This window comes from Macrotis lagotis, chromosome 8 (assembly GCF_037893015.1).
Source record: "Macrotis lagotis isolate mMagLag1 chromosome 8, bilby.v1.9.chrom.fasta, whole genome shotgun sequence".
In the NCBI taxonomy this organism is placed as follows: Eukaryota; Metazoa; Chordata; class Mammalia; order Peramelemorphia; family Peramelidae; genus Macrotis; species Macrotis lagotis.
Window position 1 is genome coordinate 4,483,940 of NC_133665.1, and position 16,149 is coordinate 4,500,088.

The 16,149-nt window shown below is 36.7% G+C and overlaps 1 protein-coding gene across 1 annotated transcript in view; it reads right to left on the reverse strand.

The window, feature by feature from the left end:
* Positions 1–75: 75 nt before the first annotated feature.
* LOC141495120 (ectonucleotide pyrophosphatase/phosphodiesterase family member 7-like) overlaps positions 76–16,149 on the reverse strand; it is a 57,531-nt gene continuing 41,457 nt past the window's right edge. The window contains exons 3-5 of the mRNA XM_074196113.1: positions 10,728–11,354; positions 5,554–5,791; positions 76–155 (exon numbers count right to left, since the gene is read on the reverse strand). Coding sequence (XP_074052214.1) covers positions 76–155; positions 5,554–5,791; positions 10,728–11,354 — 945 coding nt within the window. The remainder of the gene's footprint in view (positions 156–5,553; positions 5,792–10,727; positions 11,355–16,149) is intronic.

Below are 16,149 nucleotides of genomic sequence, written 5' to 3' on the forward strand. Positions count from 1 at the left end.
CGGAGGCGGGTTCTGGGGCTCGATACATTGTAGCGAAGGGAATTCTAGCCCGTGAGGAGTCAGCCTGGAGGCCTCCTACGGATTAGAGAGAAACCCTGGAGGCGTGCTCCAAGAGCGCTGCTGGTGCGAGGTCCGGGCCCTGGAGGAGGAGGCTCCTGGAAAAGGGGGAGCAGCGGGGACATTAGACAAAATAATTACACGATTACTGGGTACGGAGACGATGTAAAAAGTAGGAATGAAAACCATTTAATAACTGGGAAAGCTGAGTGATGCAAGTGGTCAAAATGTCATTTCCTGACAGGGAAACTCATTTTCCTGAGTTCAAATCTGGCTTCAGACGCTTATTAGCTGGGTGACCCTGGACAAGTCACTTCACCCACTTTCCCTTCGTTTCCTCTTCCGTAAAATGGTCCGGTGAAGGACTCAGCAAACCATCCCAGAGCCTTTGCCAAGAAAACCCCAAATGGAGTCATGTAGAGGTATACAACTGAGAACTGCAAAGCCATCACAAGTGGTTGGTTTGGGGGGCGCCTAGGTGGTGCACCAGCCCTGGAGTCAGGAGGACCGGAGTTCAAATCTGACCTCAGACACTTAATAATTACCTAGCTGTGTGGCCTTGGGCAAGCCACTTAACCCCATTGCCTTGCAAAAACCTAAAAAAAAAAAGTAGCCGCTTTTTAATTTTAGTTAGTTTAGGTTGGTTGAATAATTGAAACATTGGTTGATGGAGCATACTAAATAAGCAAAATCCAGAAATAATATCCCATCACTTTAGCAAAGAAATTGGAATGAAATGAGTTCGCATTTATTGGGGAAGGGGCTGAATATAATGGAATATGATTTCTGGTGAGAAATGACATATGAAAAATTCAGAGAAACTAAATTAGAGCAAATTAAGCAGAGAAAAGACAAAGTTGCATAATAACATAATGGAAAACAACTTTGTACGGCATCAGAAATATATAGGAAAAGGTCTGGATGAGGTTCCTCGTTTTCAGACATGACCAAAAATGTTGGTTTTACCCAATTTTACTTGAGAAACATCATGGAATAATAAATAGAGTATGGATTTGATATCAGGAAAACCCAAGTTCCTTCCAACCCTACTTGTGAGATCCTAGGCAAGTTATATAATCTCTCTATGCTTTAGTTTACTCAGATATAAAATGGATTTAATAATCACAGCTTCTGTGTCATAGGATTTTGTGAAGATCAAGTGAGATACCATATAAGCACTCTGTCAAGGGGGTGATAATATGAATAGGAACTTTGTTAATACTTTTTTTAATTATAGAAGAAAGTTCTAGTAATTCTTTTTTTTTTTTTTTAAGATTTTTCAAGGCAATGGCCAAGGCCACACAGCTAGGTAATTATTAAGTGTCTGAGACCAGATTTGAACTCAGGTACTCCTGACTCCAGGGCCGGTGCTTTATCCACTGCGCCACCTAGCCGCCCCCCCCAAGTAATTCTTAAAAAAAATTAAAACATTTATTTTGTAAAAAGAAAAAATGTTAATATACAAGTAGAAGATTGATCAGGGAACAATTTGAGACCTAGAATACTCTTAGGAAATTTTACTTAGAAAAACAGTTAAAGAGAATTTAGTGCAATTGTTTTTCTTTTGGTGCTTATTTTTGAAACTACACAGTTTATCAAAGTCCTCTTTTGTCTCTTTGGCATTGTTTTAAGTAAATGTTTTGGACCTGCATTTTCAATATACCCACATTGTTTTAAGCTTCAGAACACATATGCACAGTTTATTTTATAACCCCTATTTATAACAAAAATGCTCAATATCCTTCAATTAATATATTGAATAGAGCAAGGAAGATTTGATTGGAGCTCAGTTCAGAAATACACATTTTGAATACTAGGTTTAGAACTGGGTCAAAGCTATTTCTTTCTTGCTTTCTTGCTTTTCACTTCTTTGCCTGTGGATGAAAGTAAAAGGGTCAGATTAGTTACACTTTTAATTTATGGTTTTATTTCAGTATATTTATTGAAATTCAGTGATCAAGGGGCTCAACATTTTCCTTGACCACAGTATCATCATCCATTTAGTCATGGAATAACCTTCTCATTTGTCTCCCTGCCACAAGTCTTTCCCCACTCCAATTTAATCTCCAGTCAGCTGTCAAAATGGTCTTCCTAAAGTGCATGTTTGACTATGTCATGTCCTATGCAGTAGACTCCATTGGCCCCCTGTCACCTCCAGGATCAGTTAGAACATGCTCCCTTTGGTGGTCAAAGCCTTTTAAAGCTCTACTCCTTCCTGCCTTTCTAGTTTTTTTAAACCTCAGTCACCTCCATTTGCTCTTCAGATCTGTGACACTGGCCTCCTTGCTGTTCTTTGCCCAAGATATTTCACTTCCCAACTCTGGCATTTTTACCAACTGCCCTCTCCCTCCTTGACTCTATTTTGTGGCTTCCTGGGCTTTTTTCAAGTTCCCTCTAAAATCTCTCCTTTTACCTAGTTGTTTGCATGTTTGCATTAGACTGTGAGCTTCTTGAAAGCAGATATTATTATTTATTGCCTTTCTTTGTATCCCCAGTGTCCAGCACAGTGCCTAGCACGTGGTATGAGCTTAATAATGCTTGTGACTGGCTTCTCCCTGTGGGCCACTTATCCCCTGGTTCAGCTCTCATACCACCATTACAAAAACAAAACAAATGCAAGGGAATTTTTTTCCTTTCATTTTTTTTGTAGTCAGGCAGGAGTTATTAGTTGCTGGAGGATTAGGAAAGACCTGATACAGAGGAGATGACATTCGAGCTGAACTCTGAAGAGGTTAGGCATGGAGATAGGATTGTTTCCTGGGCTTGGGAGGAACAGCAAGAAGTCTAGTTCAACCAGACCAAAGGGTTCCCCTAGAACTAGACTAGAAAAATATATTAGAGCCAGCTGGTAAAAGACTTTAAGTGCCAAACAAAGAAGTTTGTATTTGACCACTTAGTTGTTAGTGATTTTTCCTCCTCAAATCATCTAGAAGTAATTGATTTGTGTACATGTGGAGTATATAGTAATTTGTATGTGACTTGGTAGTAGGGTATAAATGCTTTGAAGGCCAAGACTGTCTCATTGTTGTCTTGTATGTCTAGTACTTAGCATGAACTTTTGGGAATAGGAGATTAGAATGCTCTGGATCTTTGACTTCATTAGGGTGAGGAACACTTGGTATGGAAACTCCACTCAGTGAATGCAGAGCAATAACCCCACTGAGACCTGTAGTCTTAGAGGGAGAGTGGGGACATTGAGACAAGTGATTTGCTCACAGCCATTGTGTCTTGGGGAAGATTTCTGTTGAGGTCTTTCTGATAGACCCTCTATCAGAGGCCATGCTGTCTCTGATCTTACACTTGTAATAGCATGTTACATGAAAGATGCAGAAAATGTTTAATTGAATTTGGAGGTAAAAGAACTCCATTAGGCATGTGTGATTGCTATATAAAGGCACTTTTGATTTGATTTCAATGTATCACAGGACCTCTAGCCTCTCTTGGCCTTAGAGACTTAGAGCCTAGAAGTGGGGAAGGTCTCTTGTAGGTTCTAGTCTTGATGTGTAGACAAAGATCTCAGTATATATTACTTGGTAGTAATAGAAAGAACCTTAGACTTTGAACTCTGGATGCTGAGTCAGGAAGAGTTTGGGTACCTAATTGATAGCTTCTGTAGGACCCTTGGAGGTCCAGTGGGTTCAGGACTAAGTTAAAAAAAAAATATATATACATACATATATGTATACACACATATATGTATATATGTGTACATATACATGTATACATACACATATGTACATATATAGTAAGATCATTGTACCATATCTGATAAGAGGTGTCTTTGTACTCTATTCAGGATTTAACTTTAGTATTCAAGGCTTTATTTCACTAAAAATTCAATGTAAGTTAACATTATGAAATGACTCCTTTTTTTTCCCGAAAATTATGCTATAGGCATAGGGAGGTTGAATCAGTAAATTGAACTTTTCCTTTATCTCAACTTTGGCTAATGGTTTCTTTGGAAAATGATTGATTGATTTCTTTCTCAAATGGTGCTGTAGGGTTTAGAGACCTTATGGGTCATGTTTTAGCTTACAGCAAATTTTTATAGTTCAAATATAAATTACTTTAAATGTGGATTTTGAAAAGGAGTTTAAGGTTAAATAAAGTTTCAACTTTTTTAGACAATTTATAGCCACACACAAGCAGTAGTGGTTCAATAGTGATAAAAGTTGCTCAAAATGGACCATAACTTCTAGGATGTGAGATGAATAGATGTTTAATATATGCTTGTTGATTAATTGAGCTAAACATTTGTTTAGTTATTGGAAATAGCATTTCACTATATATGTTATAAAAGGACTTATTCCCATCAGCAGCTATTGGAACATTAATCTAGGTCAGATATTAGGGATCATTAACTCCAACAATGTCACTTTATAAATGAGGAATCTAAGGCCCAGGGAGGTTAAGTGATTTGGTAAGATCATATAGGTAGTAAACATCAGTAGCAAGATCTGAACTCAGGTCATTTGACAAGAGGACCATTGCTATTTCCTCCATACTGAAATATGTCTCTCTTGGATAAAATTGTTGTATTGACAATGTTTATTGATGAACCATGAGCAATGCAAAGTCTACTTACCCCTTTTTTCGATTAACAGCTGTGTATCCTACAGCAATGACAAATGTAATGACAATCAGTCCTAAAGTAACACTTAAACCAATAGCAGTGTTTTGTAGAGTTCTCCAAGTCTTATCTCCTGGTTCCAAATCTGAAAAGATTTTTTTTGGTAGTTAGTTTGTGAAATATTTGTTTCCTCTGTTCAGTGCCCCAAGGAATATAATATCCAGTCCATATTTAGTATTATTGAAAAGAATTCTACTCTAAATATAAGGAAAATCTACTCCGTAAGAAATGGATCCTGGAAAATTGTACTCTGTTAAGTACAGCACAATATGCTAAGATCTTTAAAAGATTTGTCTCTTGATTGGGAAGAAATAACTATCCTATGGTGTAAAATAACCTGATAATGTTTTTTTCAAGGGAGATATTACTCATTTTGGAAAAAGATTGCTTGATTCTTTTAAATCATCCATAGATTTCTGCCCAGAAGTCAGGTTATGGATCCTAAAGTTAAGGATTCCAGAGCTCTCTCTTTCAGCAGTAAATGAAATTGTGAAACTTCTGATTCCACCTCAGAGATCTACTCTTTAACCTTGATAAGCAACTACCAAATATTTGGACACATGAATTTGTCAGGAGATAGATTTTTTTTTAGAAGAGAAATCATGGAACTGTCACCCTTTCTCTGTTACTCCCTGGGTAGCTCAGGGGCATGGACAAGGATTATTCTCTAACTTCTTGTTTTAAAGAAGACTCCTACAAAAATGACTGGAGCTCTAATGGAACATGGAGAACTACGAGCTTAATGAATGTTGAAGAATCTCAGTCATCTTGCAGAAGCATTAGGAAGCACAACTGTGCTTTATTTTATTTTGTTTTTAAAAAAATATTCTCTGCAGATTCCCTCCACTACTGGTTTTATATCTCACCTGACTCCTGATCTAAAGTGTCCACAAGCATGTCCTGTGTAACTGACAGAGACCCGTTGTGAGGTTCTGGTGTCACTCCCAGGAGTTTACACATCAGTGGGTAAATGTGAATGCTGTCAAAAGGCTCTGCCAGATAGTTCTTCTTGAAATTTGGTCCAAATGCTCTGAAAATTGTTTTCATATCCATGTCTGCATTATCAAAGCCATGATCCCCTTTGTTGACATATAGTATGAATCGCTAAAAAAGAGTCAAAAGAGGTTACAGTTCGATGAAATGAAAGCATATTATTATTAATCTGTGGTGCTTACAATTTTTGAAAGTCATTATACTCTCTGTAACAGAAACTCTCTGCAAATATAAACTACAACAACTTTTCTCTTCTCTGGGACAGAGAGCTATCCAGGGGAAAAAAATCTTTCTTTTTCAACCCAGAAACAAAAATTTTCTATATTTTTTAAAATAGAGGGCAAAGAAAAATATACGTTTGGAAGAGCTCAAGAAGATTAGGTCAATGAGATATGCTTCCTGTATTATGAAGGTCACGAATTACTGCTTAGGACAGTCATTGATGCTAATTGTTTCAGCTTTCCTCTCTTTCTTTTTACACATATCTTTTCAGCAAGCAATCTAAATCATAATTTTTCAATAGCACTGAAATCTTATTCATTTCTTGCTAGAATTAATAATTTTTCCTCTTACTATGATTAATAAATTTTTCACTCTCCAGAAAGTACAGTAGCCTGCATATTGTAACAAAAAATCTGGTTTGATGAATATAGATAGACAAGATATATGCAATCGAAACCATAGGTTATTTGGTGGCTGTTCTCTAGGCAACTACTCTGTGGAAGACATAATACTGCAAAGGCAAAACAAAAATCAGTCCTGGTATGGTATATCTGAAATATAGTCGATCAGGGCTTTTTTTTTTAATTCTTTCTATCTTTATTTTCTTTTTTATATTTATTTTTATTTTTGTACAAATGATGCTTTTTATACATGACTAAAATATTCTTGTTTAAGAGTAAACATAATCCCCCCCAAAAAATAGACCCTCATGAGCAATAGAGAGAAAAAAATTAAAATTAAAAAAATAATAATAATAATAGGGGCAGCCAGGTGGCGCAGCGGACAGAGCACGGACCCTGGAGCCAGGAGCACCGGAACCTAAATCCGGCTCCAGACACCCAACAATCACCCAGATGTGTGACCCTGGGCAAGCCACCCCAACCCCATTGCCCTGCAACCTTCCCCCCAAAAACCAAAACAAAATAATAACAATGATAATAATAATAATAATAATAATAATAATAATAATAATAATGACAACAACAATAATAATATTAATAATAATAATAATAATGATAATGGCAGCCAGGTAGCACAGTGGGTGGAGTACCCAAAATAAAACAGCAGCAGCAACAACAACAACAACAACGAGTAGTAGGGGCAGCTAGGTGGTGCAGTGGACAGAGCACTGGCCCTGGAGCCAGGAGCACCGGAGCCCAAATCCGGCTCCAGACACCCAGCAATCACCCAGCTGTGTGACCCTGGGCAAGCCACCCCAACCCCATTGCCCTGCAACCCCCCCCCAAACAAAATAATAATAATAATAATAATAATAATAATAATAATAATAATAATAATAATAATAATAAATGGCAGCCAGGTAGCACAGTGGGTGGAGTACCCAAAATAAAACAGCAGCAGCAACAACAACAACAACAACAACGAGTAGTAGGGGCGGCTAGGCGGTGCAGTGGACAGAGCACCGGCCCTGGAGTCAGGAGCACCCTGGTCCAAATCCAGCCAAAGACACCCAACAATTACCTAGCTGTGCTGCATTAGGCAAGCCACCCAACCCCACCTGCCCTGCAACCCACCCCCAAATAATAATAAATGTGCTTCAGTCTGTGTTACAACACCACCAGCTCTGTATGATAAGTCCATCACAAAAACTACTTCCAAATTTTTACGATCAGGGCTTTAAGGAAGGTGTTGATAATTTAAGGAAGGTCAAAAATCTACTTTTATTTGTCTTGCTGTATGTAAGTAATCTTTTTGTGTAACACAATAGCTTCTAACCTATTAACTTTTTCTAGACTATATAGTTCCTAGATTTTTGATTTCTCCTTTTAGTTGAATGTATTCTACTCAGAAATTACTTTGTACGTATTTTTAATTAATTTTATTTGTACATGATGTTGGATCCTTCCCACTTTCCAATAGAATTTTAATTCCTTGAGGGAAAAAAACTATTTTGGTTTTTGTCTTTGTAGCAACCAATGTCTAACATTGTACTTGGCCCCCATTAATAAATGCTTGTTGTTGCTGTTAAAAGGAACTTGAACCTTTGTAAAATGCCTCAATATAAAACACAAAAAAGGTTGATTCTTCTGAAAAGTTCCACGAACAAGAATTGTACAGTATAACTTTGATTTTCCAAGACTCTACTAATCTAAATTATCAATCAACTAGAATTCCAAAATTCACTATTTAGAAAAAAAAACAAATCACAGTAAAATAAATAGGTGTTGAAGATTTAATTGAATTCAACCCAATATCTTATCTTCTATATCTATGGTCCATTACATGAAAATGGTTGTTTTTGATGATCCTGAGGCAGTGTGAAATTCTTAGTTCTCAAGCAAGGACAAACTATTTATCCTATATAAAAGGCAAGAAAATCATCATCTATTTTAGAAACTTTTTTTTTATCAAGAAGGGATGAAGAGAAAGAGATTTTAGACTAATCTTTAGCTTAACCAGAAAATTACATTAATTAGAATATTGTATTTTATCAAGTATTTTGGTCAATCATATTTACTATGTGGCACAGAGGAAAGAACACTGAATTTGGAGTCAGAACATCTGCATTCATGCCCTAACTGCTTTTTACTTTCTTTGTGACTTTGGGTAAGATACTTAATTCTTTCAGGTTCATTTTCTTTATTGTAAAATGAGGGGGTATTTTATCTCTTAATTTTAATTTTTTATTTTTAATGTTCTTTATACCTCTAAACCTATCATTCTGTAATTTAGAAATCATTTGCCTTATACTCCTATGGTTACAAAGAGCAATGGATAACATCCTCTCCAGATCTCTTGATTGTTTATAAATGTAATTATACTATACTAGATCTATAAACTGACTGAAATGACTGAACAACAACCACAGCTAAACTAGCTAAATGACTGCTAACAATCATGACTCCCCAGACTCAGCACATCATCAAGGATAACATTAAAATGACTACAGCTTTTGGAATTCAAAAATATTTTCTAGAATGTATCATTGAACACACTGGGCACATTTCCATCAATACCAGCAGGCAACAGCTAGTGCCTTTATCAATCCTGGCAACAGCCAATCATCATCTATGTGCATAGGCCTCTACTAGGCCATTAAAACAATTTTAGTATTAGCTTTATAAATAGATCAATGGGCAAGAGTTCTCTGTGAATTAATCTTTTGTAGCACAAAGGAGAGTCAGTAAGGGAGGTAAATTTAAGCTTGTCTTTGAAATACTTCATTTCAGAAGCATGGTATATATGATAATTATTTTGCAAGGAGTATAGCTGGCAAGTCATATAACCTCTCAGCCTCAGTTTTTTTATCTGTAAAATGAGAAAGTTAAAACACTTCTGCCTTGAGGTTTTTGTGAGATTCAAATGAGATGCTATATAACCAAATGCTTTTGCAAACTATAAAGCACTCTATAAATATGAGCTGTTACTACTAAGCATCATACTTTTAGAATCAGATATAGGAACCAGAAGGGACCTGAATCCAAGTTCTGCCTCAGACATATATGCACTGGTTGACCATCACTCAATCAGCAGTAATTTAGTAAATGCCCACTATTTGCCAGCTGTTGTAACACTGGATACAACGATGAAATAATCTCTTGGGAAACAACCTCTAACTATCTGTCTATCTATCCGTCTATCTTACTGGCAAATCATAAGATGCTAGAATCTGCTATGGAAATAACTTGAAAGTCATAATATCCTACACCCTGATTTTACAGAGATGTTATATAACTTGGCCAGAATCACAGAGGTATTAAATGTCTGAGAGTGGATTTGAATCAATATCTTTTGGACTTACAGTACTCTGTTCTATTTTGGCATGAAGGAATTGACGCCCAGGGTCTCATAGGTAGTCAGTGTCTGAGGTAGGTCCAGAACCTAAATCCTGTGACTTTAAAGTTAGGTAACTCCATTATTCAAGTTAAATCTTTAAGGCTAGACATTATTAACTAGTTTCCATTGTATCAGCAGAGTGAATTTCTACACTGAAATTTCCACAACAGATGAAACTGGAGTTCAGGGACCATGAATTTTTATTCAGTAAATATTTGGTAGAAATCAGATTTCATCATTCTTATCTCATCAAACACCCTACTATGTGGTGATCATTTATCTCCCACTGGTTAGCATAAGCTAGAAAAAAGAAAGAAAATGATCTTTTGGTCTCTTGAAGGTGCCTGTGAAATTCACTTCATAGTGCTTTCCATATTCACGATACTCTGCTAGATGCTGAGGGATGATGATAACTTGATAATTTTAGGTTTAGAGGTTATCTGCTTTTGGAGAGAGTATGAAGGAGTGAAGAGGATGATTTCAAATAAATCAAGGGTAGGGGGATAAAGAGAGCTCATTTTATGATTGACAGAAAGGCACATTATTGAGTTTCCTGAACTCTTGTAGAAAAATTGAAAATGAAGCATGATTCCTTTAAGCTAGTTGCATGAGTTTCAGAGTCCCCAAGCCAAAATTTTATAAAAAGACTCTTGTCATTTGCTAATTGAAAAACTTATCTTGAGGCCAAATGTCTCTGTATCTTTTCTATGAAGATTGATCTTTCACAAGATTCTGTCCCTGGACCTCTTCTAGGCTCTATTTTCTCCCTTGGCAATTTCATTAAGTCTTATGACTTCAACACCAACATCTATGCAGATTCACAAACCTGAAAGAAACTTCTCCATGTGGATGTTCCTTTCACTTTATCACATTGTCTTCTCACTTTAACAGATTGCTCCCCATTATAGAATTAATTCTTTTATTTCAAGGACTTGTCACCTTTGTGTCTAGTACATAGTAGTTCCTTAGTATTTTTTAAATTGAGTTAAATTCACTCCCAAACTCTCATATCTTAGAACAAACTTACCCCATTAACACTGTATCCAGGATCACCATAAACCAAGATGGGCAGAATTCTGCTGTGTTTGGCAAAATGGAAATGTTCTGGAAACTCTTTTTTCTTATATACTTTTAAGTGAGGATGTGCATTTTTTAATGCATTATAGATATCTTCCTCTTTCCCTGGCTTGGGAAGAATCATACCAAAACCACCATAGTCCAGAATATCAAATTTCACCAAATCTCTGAATTTAATATAGTTTGAAAGCAAGATCTCTGTGACATTAGGATTCTTCTTCACTGTAGTCATTCCATGATCTGACAAAATGATGACATTGAGGTGGTCCTTCAAGCCATTCTTTTCAATGGCTTCTACTAGGTAACCAATAGTCCTATCAATTTGTTGGATAATAATTCTTCTATTTTCTGTCTCAGGTCCTTTCATGTGCCCAACATTGTCAGGTTCTCCATAGTAAAGTGTTACAAAATCAAAATTCTCCTTGGTGAACCAGTTCATGACAATGTCAATATTTTCCCTCCATTCTGTTTCATTGGCGTCAGGATGAGTAAAGGACTCCAAAAGAGATCTCTGCACAGCCTCCCCACTGTAGTTTGCACCTCCTCCTGGAAAGTGGAATGAAGCAGTTTTCCTTCCCTATAAATCAGAAGAGATAATTTTTTGAACATGATTTGAGAAGAACATTTTTTAATGTCATACTTAAGCAAAATGTTTTTGACCCTATAAATTCTCTTAATATGCAAGCATATATTTAACCCAGAGCAAACTTGGGCATCATTAGGAACATTCTTTGGGATGATGTCTACAACTGGACATATAGACAGGTCATAGTTGGAATATGACTCCAGAATCCTTCTATTCTTTAACCTCCCTAGGTTATTTATAGCAAACACACTGCTAGAATTTGGTTGATCTTTTGCCTAGCTAAGTCATGAAAGCTTATTTTATTGAAGTATTTCTTGTGTTTCACAAAGTTCTCAAATGGGAAGAGTCCTGAATAGGTCATCTCATTACTCTTCTTGTTTCTCGGCAATCCTCCAGTCATGTTTCTTGTTATTACTGCTACAAAGATCTTTCTTATATTTAAGACCCTGAACTTAGGTATCTGTAATTCCTTTGAATATGATCAGTCAATCTTTAAGATCTCCATTTTTTTGTATTAGAATATTCTATTGTATTAAACTCACTGAGGGCATATAGTGTGGCTATAGCTTTAACTTTCCTTTGGCCCTTTTGGATAATGATAATAAAGACAAATGTAGCTTCAGAATGATAAAATGATGAAAATTACTAGATTTAATGCCTGTATTAGCCACTAGAAGAGAAATAGATCTGTGCTATTGGTTTTTGTAACTTTGAGAGGAAGTTGTGGCATAGCAGCCAGAGAGTTGGTCTCAGAGTCAAGTCAGCAAACTGTCATTAAGCCAGGCAATGTGCTAAGTACTAAGGATACAAAGAAAGGACAAAAACATTCTCTAGAGCTCACAGTCTAATAGGGAATACAACTTGCAAGCAATTATGTACAAAAAATATATGGACAGGATGAATTGGAGGCAGAGGAGGTCTCAGAGGGAAGGCATAGAGATGAAGGAGGACTGGGGAAGATTTCTTGCAGATGGTGGGATTTTTGCTGATTTTTGAAGCCAGAATACCCAGGAGGCAGAGAAGAAGAGGGAGAGAGAGTTCCAGGCATGAGTAGCCAGTGAAAATTCTCATAGTTGGAAGGTGTCAAGACACTGTGTTTTGTGATTGATTATGTGATCCTGAATAAGTCACTTAATCTCTCAGTGTCCCAAATAAACCTTCTTAAGTTGGTTAAGTTACAGAGTATGTCTTGATCCATGTGGACTGAAGGAGTGTTTTCCTCAGGAGCACTTTGTGCTAATGAAATTTTCCATCTTGTCCAAAAAAGAGATAAATATTATTTGATTTTTAGTGATATACAAAGATGAGTCACATCACCAACCCATCAATGCCCCTAATAATTATCTAAGATTTCTAGTTAAAGATGATCTGCGTCAGTGAGGTATGTTTCTATACCACACATATTAGATTATATTACCTTACACTGACAATTTAAATCACAACTCTGGTCATTCCCTGCCCCCTCACCCCATTAACTTGAATGACATAGGATTTCTGTAACATTTTCTACATTGCTTTGCTTTTGAAAATGTTGAAAAATATTCTCAAACTAAAAACATTCATTGGAGTGAAGGTGGGGCAGATGTTGAAAGGAAGAAAGGGAATTAAGAGTATTGCCTTTGTGTGGAAAATTGAAGAAACAGAGGAAATTGTGTATTAGAAGGAATTGGGTGTTTGAAAAATTGTTCAGTAAGTGAGAGTGCAAAACTATACCTGACCTTGACAATTAAAATTTTTCTTATTCTGAGAAAAGGCAAAGAAAGCTGACTTGGGGCAGCTAGGTGGTGAAGTGGATAGAGTACTGGCCCTGGAGTCAGGAGGACCTGAGTTCAAATTCCTACTTAGACATTTAATAATTGCCTAGCTGTGTGATCTTAAGCAAGTCACTTAAACCCACGGCCTTGCAAAAACAAACAAACAAAAAAAAGCAGCTTGGAAGCTATTTGTGCCTATTTCCTTAGCTGAGTTGTTCTGCCTACTGGTGAGAGATATCTTATTCCGAAACATCTCATTTTCATTTTAATCCAAATAATTACATTGGTTATTTAAATTCTTACCTTTGGTTTTCTGAATGCTTGTTTTACCTGTACCACCTGAACCACCACCACAGAAACTGTTTCCTGACATTAGAATTTATGTGGTTGCTTGAGTTTCCAAAGTCCCCTAATAAGTATTTTATTCATGCCAATTAGCAATAAGAATAGAAGATTACATTTGTTAAAGGAAAGTGTATTGTGACTTCCTTCAATATAAGAGTTAGTTTCCCTGGATGTTGAAGACAATCATTTTGGATGAGAACTACTAACTGCTGGTTCTTTTTTTCCTTCTCCTCTCCCCTCCCCCTCCCCTTCTCCACTCCCCCCCTCCCTCTTCCTTCTCCCCCTCTTAACCCTAACCTTCCCCCTCCTCCTCCCCTTCCCCCATCTCCCTCCCCCCTTCCTCCCCATATTGGTTTTATACTTAGGTTACTTCTCCTTTTCAAGAGTCAATGGCACTGTCTTCAATGCCTGTATTTTTTTTTTTTAGTAAGACCTTAGAACAACTTGATAATATAGAAATGTGGCTGAGAGTGGTTAAGTAGGATCATAGCTAATAAATAACTGAGGAAGGATTTGAATTTAGGTCTCTTCTGGTCAATACTCTACCAAATCTAGCAGCCCCTCTTTCTGGACTGTTGGCTCCATTTCAGTCTTTCCAAATTGGATGGGCAGTAATGAATATAAAGTACTGATTCTAATATTCTTTTTTTTAAAATAGAGGTCAGCTCATTATTTTTAGTGCCTTTATTATTCACAATAAGGAGAGGGCTTTGGCCAACATTGAGATGCATTATATAGGCATTAACATTCTTTCAGGCTGAAGCTGTTTGGCACCTTCTTGCTTCTTGCTTCACTGAGTTAGGATGGGATTTTCTTGGAGATTGGTTAGTACTAGGAAATGAAAATCTGACTGTCAAACTTCACACATGATTCAAATCCCCCCTTGGTAGTAACCCTAATGCCATCCTATTACTGATACTTATCAGCAGTGATTCTATTACTTAGCTTATCCCTTCTGCCCTTTTCCCCCTATTAACATTTCATATAAATCTTTTGGACATAGGCAAAACATTCCTTTATGTCTTTATGGTTTCTGAGTCTTATAGCCATGGCTGGATGAGTTTCTTTGAAGATCAGGAATTTAGAACTTTGTGAAATATTCCTGCCATTCATCAAATTCTTTTCATTGTGCTTTCATTTAAAGTCTGGTCTTGCTCAAAATGAAATGTTCTTATTCATTGTACCTGACCATCAGATCTTGCCAGAGCATAGATTTACTTATATAGTATGAATGATTGGATGTCCATTCCTAAAGGTTGTCAGGGGACTCAATCATTATTTAAACTTCATTCATCAAGGTTCCATCAAGTACCGTGCATCTTTATAGACTCCTGCAACATTAGTTTCATTGAAGGAAAATATTTCAGCCATATTAAAGTTGATTGCATCAGTCTCACAAAATTCCTTTGGAATGCCTCTATGACAATGTGGACATATTCTCAAAAGCCAAATGGGGACCTGCAGGATTATTGTTTTTGGGAGATGGACCTATGACCATGAGTCATGTGAACTGAGGCAGATTTTTCTTTCACTCCTGAGGAAATTGGCCATTTGCCCTAGTTCTCTGACAGAGTCCATAGACAGTTGAGGGAAATGCAACAATTTGACATTCACCTACCAAATGAATGGCAAGTCATCAATCCATTCTTCTTCTACAGATACTCTTTCTGTAGAACCACTTGAAATTCAACAAAGCAGAAGATAGTTCAGTATATGAATGATGTGCAGAAGGAAAAAAAATCCCCAAAAGGCAATAAGACAAATACCATGAATAAATGACAGTGGAAGAATAATGCAGAGTAGAGAACAGAGAGGCCAAAGAATTTAAATAGTAAATTAAGGAAAAATATTCAAGTCCCTCTTAAAAGTTCAGAGGATTAAAGAATGCTAAAGCTGGAATACACTATAAATCTTCTGCCCCATCAGCTCATTTCATATATATATAGGGAAATGGAGGCAGAAAGAAATGAAGTGACTTACTTGAGATCACATAGTTCACTAGAGTGTTAGAGTCAAAAACAGAACCTAGTTCCTCTGACTTCCAATCTGGTTTTGATTCTACTTTAATGAAATCTTTCCTATATACTCCATTTTTTCTTCTGATACTGCCACCACACTGGAGTAGGACTTCATACTTGGTCTTCTGGTTGGGTTCTGTGCCTCAAGACTCTCCCAGTCCATTTCATCCTCCATTCAGCTGTTAAAGTAAATCTTCTTAAAACTGAGCTCTGATGATGTCATTCACATATTCAATGAAATCCAGTGGCTTCCTTTGACCTCCAAGATCTCTTTTGACTTTTAAACCCTTCATAATCTGAACCCTTCTTACCCTTTCAGTCTTCTTATACCTTTCTCCTCCATGTATGTATTCTGTGATCTAGGGACACTGACCTCCTTGCTGTTCCTTACACAATATAACTGATCTTCCAGCTCTATAGTTTTTCACCAATGTCCCCTCAGTCTTGAAATTCTCTACCTATTTTCTCTGCCTCCTGACTTCTTTCAAGTCTCAGTTGAACTCTTACTTCTGCAAGTGATTTCCTTTTTTTTGCTAGTGACTTCCTTTTAAAATTATCCATGATTTATCCTGTATATATTTTGTGTTTACATAATTGTTTGCATGTTGTCTCCTCCTACCGATTGTGTGCTACTTGAAGACAGGGACCATTTTTTTGCCTCTTTGTCCC